Source organism: Cyclopterus lumpus, chromosome 2 (genome assembly GCF_009769545.1).
Source record: "Cyclopterus lumpus isolate fCycLum1 chromosome 2, fCycLum1.pri, whole genome shotgun sequence".
In the NCBI taxonomy this organism is placed as follows: Eukaryota; Metazoa; Chordata; class Actinopteri; order Perciformes; family Cyclopteridae; genus Cyclopterus; species Cyclopterus lumpus.
In genome coordinates this window covers 4,811,426-4,823,996 of record NC_046967.1, presented here as the reverse complement: position 1 = coordinate 4,823,996, position 12,571 = coordinate 4,811,426, and the positions used below count along the sequence as shown (strand labels likewise).

At 42.7% G+C, this 12,571-nt stretch overlaps 1 protein-coding gene across 1 annotated transcript in view; it reads right to left on the bottom strand.

The window, feature by feature from the left end:
• Positions 1-9,320, bottom strand: part of LOC117745701 (fibronectin type III domain-containing protein 4-like) — a 14,686-nt gene extending 5,366 nt beyond the window's left edge. The window contains exons 1-2 of the mRNA XM_034554205.1: positions 8,628-9,320; positions 1,891-2,006 (exon numbers count right to left, since the gene is read on the bottom strand). Coding sequence (XP_034410096.1) covers positions 1,891-2,006; positions 8,628-8,709 — 198 coding nt within the window. The 5' untranslated portion in view covers positions 8,710-9,320. The remainder of the gene's footprint in view (positions 1-1,890; positions 2,007-8,627) is intronic.
• Positions 9,321-12,571: the final 3,251 nt, after the last annotated feature.

The window sequence follows — 12,571 nt, the reverse complement described above, 5'->3', positions numbered from 1 at the left end:
ACCTCACATCGAATCAGGAAAAACTCCCCAAAAATAACCTTTCACAGGGAAAAAAGGGAAGAAACCTTCAGGAGAGCAACAGAGGAGGATCCCTCTCCCCGGATGGACAGATGCAATAGATGTCATGAGTACAGAATGAACAGCATTACAGAGTTACATAAACATGAATATGACAATGTATGAATGGAACTTCAATCCATGAAACAGAAGGAGTTAGAGAGGAGAGGTCGGGGCGCATCAGCAGGGCCAACGCGGGAGGCCGGCTCACCAGGCATCAGACACCGTCAGGTCCAATGGACCCTATGAGATGTAAAGTCACAAGGACTCCGAAGGAGGAAGCAGAGTAGTTATGGAGCAGCATCATCATGCTCCGGGCTCTCCGGGCAGTCAGAGTGGTGTCTCCGGCTGCACTAAAGACCATAATATACGTCACGTATCTTTATGGAGGGGAAACGAGCCGTCTATCAATTGGGAACAATGACTCAGCTTCCAGCCTCCAGGTGATGTGAGGGCAGCCGGCATGCCTCCTCAGAAGACCATTAAAGGAGTTACCGTCCGACTGTTGCAGCTCTGTACGATATATATTAAAAAGTCTCACGTACCCCCATTTGAGAACCACCGTTCTAGACTATAGGACCAAACATGAAAGGAAAAAAATTATTAAATGAAAGGTTTTGCAGGACTCGGCTCGCTTCAGACTAGTGAAGCAGATTCACTCGCCCTGCTTCTCCCTCACCAACAGAAGGCTCAGCTTGTCACTGAAGGGAAGTATGTGTGAAATAATCTCCTCCAGCGAGGTCCAAACCGAGCCCGGAGACTGACACCAGATCAGTGCTGTGTGGTTTTCACGCCGATAAAGCAGAATCCTGAAGATCTGTACGATTGACAACCACCTTTTATATCACTGCATCTGAGACGTTGAGTCCTCTTATGCATCTTCAGCGTGATCTAAAGCCACTTCTGATGACTAACATCCTGCACGGATACCTGCTCCGTCACCTCCCCTATTAATATTTGAGTAAGGGTTTTTACATGAGAGCTTTCTGAGGTTATGGAAAGAGATGATTTACATTGACCCTCCTGTTTTCTTGCAAATGCCACAAGGTTGATGGATTCTGAGTCAGACGTGAGACGACTTAAAAGAAAGAAGAAGAAGAAGAAGAAGAAGAAGAAGAAGAAGAAGAAGAAGAAGAAGAAGAAGAAGAAGAAGAAGAAGAAGAAGAAGAAGAAGAAGAAGAAGAAGAAGAAGAAGAAGAAGAAGAAGAAGAAGAAGAAGAAGAAGAAGAAGAAGAAGAAGAAGAGCTGTTTGGCATTGTTCCTTCTGTGAGACGAGTCCTGGCCAATTCATTTCCCCTAATGGAGGCAACTCCCATGAGCTGAGCTAATGTCTGATTCTCCTTCTGCCAACGTGTGGGCGGTAAAAAGTGATGAGAATGAACAACAAGCCGAGTGTGCAGGAGACGGGAGACGAGTGTGGTGATGCATGAGATGAATTAAGAAAATGTTTCCTGACCAGGTGACTTCAACCAGGAGGGCCCTAAAGCCTCTGCAAAGAATATAGAAATATGATGAATAATATCCACATTTCATGTTCATCTGACCCTTTAAAAGATCTCCAAAACAATACATAATTAAACTGAGAGAAAGATGTTTTTTAACCCTGAGCTGGACGGCGATCCAAGTTTTTTGGGTCATTCCATTCACAAATTATTCCGCTTCAAATTTAATTGGCCCTCAACCAGAAGAGACATTACACAGATTGACTCATTATTTGCAGAGCATTTTGAGGATTAAAGCAACAAATCCATCTGTGAGCTCATAACCGCAGGTAGTAAATGTTCTCTCACACACACACACACACACACACACACACACAAACACACACTGTACCTGCTGTGAGATGGAGTACCCGATAACAGTGTCTCCCTGAGGGACGTTCCAGGTCACCATGGCCGAGTGCGCCCTCAGCTGAGTCACCGACACGTTCACCGGGGCTGCTGGCACAGCTGCGACAAACACACACACACGCACACACACACACACATGCACACACAAGGTATTACTTATTATAGACGGTCAGCAGCACCTTTTAGAACTCTCCTGCAGCATTACCCCCATAAGCTTATACATCTGCAGCTACAACGGATACAGATGTCCCCTCTGTCATTACAGTGTCCTGCTTCCTAGCTGGCCGCCATGGACACGTAAACAAACACACACTGACACTCCATCATGTTTCCATCAGCCGCCGGTCCAAGTGTCCTCGTGAGGAGGACTGTCCCGTCACTGTGGGTTAAAGTGTGGGTTAAAGTGTGCATTAAATTATGTGAATGTATGATCATGTGTGAAAGATGAGAAACACACGCACACACACACACACACACACACACACACACACACACACACACACACACACACACACACACATACTGTACTTCCACACCTGTGGTGTGTCATGTTAATGGTCCTCTGCTGGTTGGAACTGATGGGGAACCTGAAGTGTTCGCTGAGAGATTTAAATCTCCAGTAAACGCTGTGACCTTCGCTGAGAAGAAGGGAAAGAGAAGGGAAATACATATTAAATGATAATACTCTATTATTTTCTTTATTCTTTTTAAAATATTTTCTTAATTAGGAGGGAAGAAAAGATAGAATGTCAAAAAGAGAAGAGTTAAAGGTTATATATATATATAGGCACAAAAAAAGGAGAGGAAGGAAACGTCTGAAAAAGACAGATGGAAGCAATAAAGATTCAAATTAACCAGAAGAAAACCAGAGACAAAGACAGAAATCCTTCTGGGCGATGATATGAAATATAATGGCATCAATAACTTAATTTTTACTGGAAGTCAGGAGCTATTGATCAGCTCACTTCATCCACTCCTTCTGCCTTTAGTGCAGGACGAGAATAGCAAACTCCATATTCCTCATTTCTCTGGCTGCATTAACATGTGCCCACTGGAAGAGTGTGCGTTTGTGTGTGTTTCTATGTGTGTTTCTGTGTGTGTTCCTATATGTGTGTTTCTGTGTGTGTGTTTCTGTGTATGTGTTTCTGTGTGTTTCTGTGTGTGTTTCTGAGTGTGTGTTTCTGTGTGTGTGTTTCATGTGTGTGTGTTTCAGTGTGTGTGTTTCTGTGTGTGTTTCCGTGTGTGTTTCTGTGTGTTTTTCTGAGTGTGTTTTTCTGAGTGTGTTTCTGTGTGTGTTTCTATGTGTGTTTCCGTGTGTGTGTTTCCATGTGTGTGTGTGTACGGCTTTAAAAACAACACGCAGTCAGAAGGGAAAAGGCTCCGGCACGGCAACCAATTAGTGCGGCGAGAAAAAGAAAAGAAAAGAAGGATGTTAAAACTAAAAATCTGAATTCTCTTCATGTTTTGTGTGAAAATAGAAACACAAAGCTACAGCAACAACACACTGCATGTACAATGTGATGCACCCGGCTGGGACACGCTTGTTGCCATGGTTTCAGGCTCCCGGAGGCGATGAAGCTGTCTGTTTATGTAGCTGGAGTATTTATTTATTTACTTTATCATTGTGATCACATGATTCACATGTTACTGCAACGTCGACTGTGTCTACGTTATAATTCATGGAGGGCTTTTATGTAGGGGATTGTTCTACGGAACAAGCATATTAATAATTTGGTTTTAATCCAATTCCACTTCTAAAAGGTTTGCATTAGTGGCTAATGAAAACATTATTATTTCATTTATATTAAGAAAAGAGGCATAGAGCAGCTCTACTCTACTACACACCGGACTCTACAGAGGACACACCGGATTCTACAGAGGACAGACTAAACTCTACAGAGGACAGAGGACACACCGGACTCTACAGTGGATACACCGAACACTACAGAGGACACACCGGACTCTACAGAGGATACACCGAACACTACAGAGGACACACCGGACTCTGCAGAGGATACACCGAACTCTACAGAGGACACACAGGACTCTACAGAGGACACACAGGACTCTACAGAGGATACACCGAACTCTACAGAGGACACACAGGACTCTACAGAGGACACACCGGACTCTACAGAGGACACACCGGACTCTACAGAGGATACACCGAACACTACAGAGGACACACCGGACTCTATAGAGGACACACCGGACTCTACAGGGTCTCACTATCGCCTCTCAGGGTACAAGTGGTATTACAGGACAGGGTGGGCCTCATTGCAACTTTAAGGTTTACATTAAATATCTGATTATTTATGATTTGCAGATTGGATATTAAGGGTGAGATTAGTTTTGTCATAAAGAAGAGTTTTAAAAAAGATCAAATTGTGCAGTCTTTCATTAATGTTTCTTAATTATAATGATGCATTTCTTATGTAATGATTTCATTTAGTGTTGTTCTTTGCTTGATGTGATAGATTACATGTGACTTCCTACATTTCCCAGAAACCCACTGTGACAGCACCGAGGAAGGCTCGTGAACCTGTTGCACTCAGCATGTGGAGGTGGAGTGAAAGAAAGTGGGAGGATGTTGTTTTACTTATTTTTCCGTCAGTTGAGAAAAAGCAGCATTTGAGATTACCCAACGTGTCCTGCGGCTGCAATGCTTTTTGCTCTATTCCCTGATGCTGTGGGCGTAGAAATTGGCCGCTGTGCCGATGGCTTCCTTTCTGTATAATGCTTGAATGTCGGCTGCAGAAAGAGGCTCTTTGATTCCCTGGAATGGCCTTGAAACCTGACGCCCGTGTAGCTCAGTTTCGGAATCATTTTCTGAGATTCAACGCTGCACTATTTGGCCAAAAGTATGTGAACAACAACCAAATATGACACCCATATATGCGACTGTTGAAGAGCTCCTTCTACAAACAAAGGCTTTCTGCAAAAGGGTGCCATCCGGCTGCAGAGATGCGCTTCCATTGATGTAAGATACAAACAGATACAGACTCACTTTAGGCAGTGAAACATGCAACATGTATTTACCACTTGTCCGCTTATCCCGGAGCTTTAGGGCTCAACAGAATAACCTGTTTGTTGGTCACGTTTGTATACGCTGTGTACATTGGTAGTTTATAAATAAACAGACTGCACCAAGAGTTTAATGTGACCACGTCTGCAGTAACGCCGACCTTCAGCCCTTTTCTAAAATCCCCTACTAAAGGAGCTTGCGCGGAAATGGTGAAACAGATTTGCCATGGGAATTACAAAATAAAGGTGCATTTAAAGATGATCATATGTGTCCGATATCTGGATCATTAAATCAATTGTATTTAATGTCAAGTGTCAATATTACATCCATCCATCCATCCATTTTCAATACCGCTTATCCTCATTAGGGTCGCGGGGGCGCTGGAGCCTATCCCAGCTGACATAGGGCGAAGGCAGGGGACACCCTGGACAGGCCGCCAGTCCATCGAGGGCACATGTAGGGACATACAACCATTCACTCTCACATTCACAGCTATGGGCAATTTAGAGATCAATTAACCTGCAGCATGTCTTTGGACTGTGGGAGGAAGCCGGAGAGCCCGGAGAGAACCCATGCTGCCACGGGGAGAACATGCAAACTCCACACAGAAGGACCGCTCCGACCGGGAATCGAACCCGCGGCCCTCTTGCTGTGAGGCGACAGTGCTAGCCACTACACCACCGTGCAGCCCTATCAATATTACAAATCCCCAAAAAACATCTGAATACTTTTGGTAATATAATAAATGATTGCGTTATTTTTTAGGAGTGAGAGAATAGAGGACATGTTGACATGTTGTCTATAAAATAAAAACACACACACACACACATTCAAAAGTGAATAGACTTCCACAATTACATTATACACACCAGGAGAGGAGATGAGAGGGAGGCTTGGATGGAGTCAGGAAGACAGAGGAAAAGAGATGGAAATGAGGGAGAAAGAGGAGGATGAAAGACGACAGGAATATGGCAGAACATGAATGAGTCGGAGAGGGGGGAGTAAATATAAAGGGATGAAGAGGGAGCAATTATCTGGGGCCATCAAGAGACGGCAAGTGAAGTTTCAATCTTTTTGTTTTTTGAGGGAAAAACACAGACGAAGGGCAAAGTGAGATGGATGGACGGAGCGGGAGGAGAGAAGATCAATGATGGAGGGAGCGGTAAGAGATGGAGAGAGGGTGGAGGGAAACAGGGAGGAGGAGAATATGGATATTCAGGGGGATGTAAGAACACACATACACACACAAGAACACGCACGCCCTTGTTTGTCCTTCAGGTTTTCAGCTGGGTTGTTCACATTATATTTCAAGATGCATTCAGCATTAGTGATTCTCCTCTCAGCTGAAATCCTCTTCAGTCGAGTGCTAAATTATATAATATAATAAACTAAATGCCACATTACAGATTTAATCCACAAGTTAAACCATAACTCAAATTATAATAACCCATACAGCCTGATAAGGATTTATTTTACAATTGATACATTTGAGTGTGAATGAATATACGATTTTCTCAATATTTACATTAAAGTGTTTTTTATTTAGTCTTTCTAATTTTTCCTTAGGACTTTCAAGATCTCAATCTTTTCATGGAAAATGACAGCAGAAGCTAGAGTGATGCTTTAAAATGCATCATGGTGATTAATGCTCTCTTCATTTATTCTACGATGAGACAGACAAAAGCTTTCACCAAACATATATGCTTTCTTGTCAAATCCAACTATGTTTCTCTGCAGCTCCTATAGCAACACAACAATGACGGCGTCTGCACCACCACCACCAACAACAACAACAATAACAAGCTTCATGACGCCCGTTGTTTGCGTTGTTTCCCCTGAAGGAGAGTCGCCTCTGGTCGTAAATCACAGCCGACAGTCAGCTGATAGACTCATCAGACCAATCAGGCTAATGGCTTCCTCTGGAGATACAGGCACAACATGTGCATTCTGATTAAGCTACAGTATAAACTGTAAACTGTGAGGATAATGAAACAATAGTCCCTATACCTTTTGAAGGCCCCCGATCCCTCCTATAAAGACCCAGAGACACAGAGGTTTTGACTCTTTGTGGTTGTTTTGACTCTTTGTATAGTTGTTTTGAATCTCTTTGTGGATGTTTTGACTCTTTGTATAATTGTTTTGAATCTCTTTGTGGATGTTTTGACTCTTTGTATAGTTGTTTTGAACCTCTTTGTGGTTGTTTTGACTCTTTGTATAGTTGTTTTGAATCTCTTTGTGGATGTTTTGACTCTTTGTATAGTTGATTTGAATCTTTTTGTATAGTTGTTTTGAACCTCTTTGTGGTTGTTTTGACTCTTTGTATAGTTGTTTTGAACCTCTTTGTGGTTGTTTTGACTCTTTGTATAGTTGTTTTGAATCTCTTTGTCGTTGTTTTGTTTGTTTATGGAGGCCAATTTTCCCTCTTTGTGAGCATTATTTACTTTTTTTCTGTTCGATTGTGGTAGTTTTGCATATTTTTGTGGTCTTGTGGTTTGATTGCCTTTCGAACAAGACGTGTCTATACAGAGGGGCCCGATGGCCTCTTGGGCCCCAGGGCCTGTGCATGGTAGGCACACTCAGATTCATAACTCTTATAAGGATAAATATTCTACACATATTAAGTACAACTTAACCCGAGTTAACCTGCGATGTTCATGTCAGGAATGGAGAAGGTGAAGGCGATGTGGGGACACGTCGCTGGCTGAATCAATACAGAGCCTCGTAAACGCAGATCAGCCACCTCTTGGTGATCAGCCAAAGAGAAGCACGTATTATTTGGTTTTCGTCTGCCAAAGACTGCTTTTCATAAAAGCTTGTATAACGATAAAGGGAGAAAGAGTCTTGGGAGCGATGATTTAAGTGCATTGCTGCTAATTAAACCGCACAGAGCCAATCTCCTGATAGACATTTAATTACAGTTTTGACCGTTTTACCACAGCTGTCTGTCTTGTTGATATTTACGGCATTAATAAAGTCCACCCCACCCCCCCACCCCTGTCCCCTCCTCACCCCACGACCCTTTATGATCCTATACAGATTTCTGCTAAATTAAACCCGACTTATTGCCTCTCTGTAGGAACTTTATTTAAAAATAAAGTGATCTGTGTTTGAGCAACGTCTGGCTGCAGAACGGGCATGGTCTTTGTGTTCATGTGTATAGTCTTAATAATGTTTTCCAAAATCATGAACACAGCATTCAAAAGCAGGAGGAAAACCACAAAAACAAAATGACGATACATGCAGCGTCTGAACACTGAAGATGGAGACACTTCCCTTTAGGATTTACATGTGTTTAACGCTACTGGTAAAAATAAGAACTATAGGAACAGGATGCCTTTGCTTCTACACGTGAATGATGACCTGCAGGATTGACTGCTTCTAAATGAGTCAACCCTGCCTTGTGGTTGAAAATGTTACTTCTGTCAATATTGTAAACACATTTTCATTTCCCTTCTTTTTAAGTTCTTGTTCTGGAGAGAAAAATACAGACCGATGATGCATGTTCAGCCTGTTGGTTTGGTTGAGCATTGTGAGGTAAATCTCGTATTTTTGCACATTTGATGCACACGTGTCTTATCTGGACACAGCATCCCCTCAGGTTCTGAATCCAACCAGATGTTTGCACCTGGACTTCACTTTAATGCCACACTGAACATGACAAGTTGAACATGTAAAAAGAGTGAACAGAGACTCACTGGCTCCGACCATCCCTGGTGTTTGCCAGCAGGTCAGCATCAGCAGCAGCAGCCCGAGTTCCAGGTGAAGAGACGCGGTCATAACCTTCTCTGTCCTCACACACACACACACGCACACACGCGCCTCTGCACGCCCTCTCCTGTGTTTTACTGGAAGTTTCCCTCCCCTCGGGGTCACCACTGTTCCCGCAACATCTTCCTGCTCGGCGCCCGCACTGCTTCCTCTCTCCTGAGTCGGTTCGCACAAAGTCGGGCAGCGGGTCTGCGGCTGCGGAGTCAAATGATGACGAATGGAAATGAGACGACGCCGCTCAGCGCCCCTCGCGCAGCTGCATGATCCCGCAGCCCGGAGAAGCTAACAGGTAGTTCAAACCTCTCTCTGCATCCAACGGGCTCGGGTTTACGTCAAATCCGCCTCTCTGTGCGCAGCAGGTGGAAAAGGTCACGCGGGGGGTTTCAGCACCGCGGACAGCGTTCCGGCAAAAAACAAATCTTCGTTTGAGGATTTAAATAAATCAATGAAAAGAAAAGTGGGTGATATTTAAGGGCGCAAGACGCAGGAAGTCCCGTCTCATCCGGTTGCGGTTTAATCTGACAGATCATTGGAAGCCTGGAAAATGTCTGTCTGCAGGAGCTTCGGTGGTAACTCCTCCACTCAACCACACACACACGTCCTCAAACACACATAAACACAGCAGGCACGCACTAGACTGACGTTACTAATCCTGCCACTATACACCGAGGAGGGAGGAAGAGGAGAAGGAGGAGGAGGAGGAGGGAGGGGACGGTAGTGCGGATTTCATCACCCTGAATATTGTCAGGGATCAACACATTAGCAACTGTTGATTATGTAATCGGATTACATTTTACATTAAAATACCCCATTGCATTAGCTCAACTAGTTACACATTTGAAATACTTGTACTGTGCAGGTCAACACCAACCACATCGTCAAAGAGACCCACAAAGAGTCCTCTTCCTCAGGCAGCTGAGGAGGACACCTGGAGCTACACCGAGCATGAAGAAACAGTACTGTAAATCAACCTGTTACTCATCTCACGACCCCTCACATTTACCTTGTGAGCCTTTAAAAGGAGTCCGACCCATATATTGAGAACCCCTGTGCTACAAAGAGCACTTTTATATACAAAAGAACCCTCAAAATGTACATAAAAGATTAATATAAATGTGTGTTGTGGCCTCTTGAAGGGGTCCTGGGATCCACAACCCAGAGGAGACATAAAATACACAATTCAGGAGACGTTGTAGAAGACTAAAACTGTTATTGGAGGAAAAAGCAGGGGTGAAAGCGACTAAATGGATTCCTAAGATTACAAGGCCGGGCTGCTTTCTGCTTGTCGTATTCTCGTGATGTTATCTTCACTTGTATTCCATAGAGGAGCATCTATAGAGCATCTATAGAGGAGAGCATTTTGAATTCTGAAAGGACTCTCTAAACAAAAGGACATGCTCCCGACCTTGCAAAGGCTTTTCTATGATGTGTTATCACATTAAAATACCTGTTTAATAAAGTTGTTTAAAAGTGGCGGGGTGGCAGTTACTCTTCACTCATTATTAATCTTCAGGTTGAAGCTTTTCCACTTATTATTAAGTCATACACGTTGACACTTCTGACGTTAACATATTGATTCAAGGTCTAGGGCCGTGTTCCTGCTCCCGAGAGGACTTGACAACCTTTAAAAAGGAGGTGAAGAAAGCCGGATGTCTGTGTGGAAAGTACACTTGTTTTATTTAAGCTTATTCTTGTCAAATGAAGGTCGGATATCTTTGCAAAGAATTTAATACCGAAATTTCAACATGAAACACATTTCCTGATGATGAGTGCTCCAGCCAGGGAAACTTCATCATCTCCAGACTGTTAAAGTTGAATAATTTGTAGTTTACATATAAAAACTCTGGTTTATGGGTAATAAAGCCCGTCAGTTCTAAAACATTTTAAAAATAAAGTATTTCTTCTAAAACCAAAGAAATAACCACGTTAATTTAAGTATTGCACCATTTCCTGAGGATGCGAGACATCAGCAGAATAAACAATTTTATACTAACTGCAAAAACAGCATCAGTATATAAATATATATTTATATACTACAATACAGTTAGCCATCTTGGGGCTCCAAAAGTGTGAACTTATAAAACATGTTATGTTTCATACGTTAAATACTAGTATGAAAAGTATCTAACGCTGTAAGATTAATTCAGTGGAGTAAAAAGTACAATATTCCTCTCTGAGATGAAGTATAAAGCAGTACAGTACTTTAGTAAATGTACTCAGTTACATTCCACAGTGCATACTTGATACTACCTGTATTTTTATGAAGAAATCAACACAATGTAAAATAAATACATATATATATATATACACACACAGAACAACGGACATGTGGAGAAACTTTAAAGCTTTGTTTGGAAGTCTATGGGGTCACAGATAAATAAGAAATTAAATAAATTATCCATCAAGACCCCTCCCTGTGGCGGGGATATAACAGCACCGGGAGGATGAAGAACATGCTGCAGGGTTTAAATCTCCCATCTGGTCGGGGAACGCCTCGGGGTGCCCACAAAAAAACTGAGTCACCCGCTGGTGAAAAGGGACGTTGAGCTCCTCGAAGGCAGCGAGAAGGAAGCAGCGAAGTCGAGATAAGGGAGTTGAAAGTTTTCAAGCTGGCCGACAAACTGCACAACAGACACAAAGGTCACAATGTACCTTCAAAGGTCACAATGCACCTTCAAAGGTCACGATGTACCTTCATTTTATGTATTTTTGAGAATATTTCACCCCCCAAAATCATTGCTGCACAACCTTCATCTTGAGATAGTGTCGCAACTTTTATCTTATTTAATTGTTGGGATGTTCTCTTCCATTTCAACTTAATACAACTTTATTAATCGACCAAGGCAATATGATTTTGGGCGAGTACAATCATTCAGGATACAGAGATAAACACAGATATGTAAAAGCAAAGGCGCTGTTTAAGACACATAATAAATAACTATGCATATTCATTTATGCCTTTAGCTTCATTGCTTGTCGTTTTGAAAGGAAAAGTGTTAAATAAAGTTTATTATTGTCCATTTCAGCAAAATACACTATATTTTGATATTTACGCTCCAGAGTTCATTGGGATTAAATGCAACTCTTTTTTGCTGTGCGTCTCTCTGTTGCTATTCATATTGAAATGTATCATCACATTACTTACAATTAAATCTATTTAAACTTGTGATTAAATGTGACTTGCCAGGAACTAAAATGCCTGCACGTTACAGACTTTAAAAACCACCAGTTTATGACTAAAGTTACATTTTCCCGCTCCCCGTGTCTTGTTGACAGAAGTCAAGTCCTCCTCCTTGTTTATTGTGGTATGCTAATGAGCTTATGCTGTGATGCTCAGAAAGAAAAACATCCCTCAAGTCAAAGGATTAAAGTTTAATAAAACGATGCCGGAGAACTTACAACAGGAAATATATATTTTCTGATTAGATTCTTGGTTGAGCTCAAGTGTCTCGTCTGTATCTCCTCAAACTAATGAGGACACACACGACACTGCAGATGTTTGCTCCTGTGTACCGACTCTCTCCACTAGGGGGAGCCAGCAGCCTACAGCACATCATTTGTCCTTTGGCACACGCCCCCCCCCCCCCCCCCCCCCCCCCCCCTCCCACATCCCCCCACCCACCCACACGCACACACACACACACACACACACACACAGGCAAAACGAGGCCAAACCACATCACAGTTACAACGCAGATGTACAGTATGATCCATCTGCTGTGGTAATACATGACGGTTCAGAGACGGTATTAATTAAGAGAGGTATACGTAAAGGTAGCAACATATTTAACAGCAATGCACACAATGCACTCAGGAGGAGACCACCTATGTTCTTTCTATTCATTTAAATAGTCACATTATAAAAGGACTA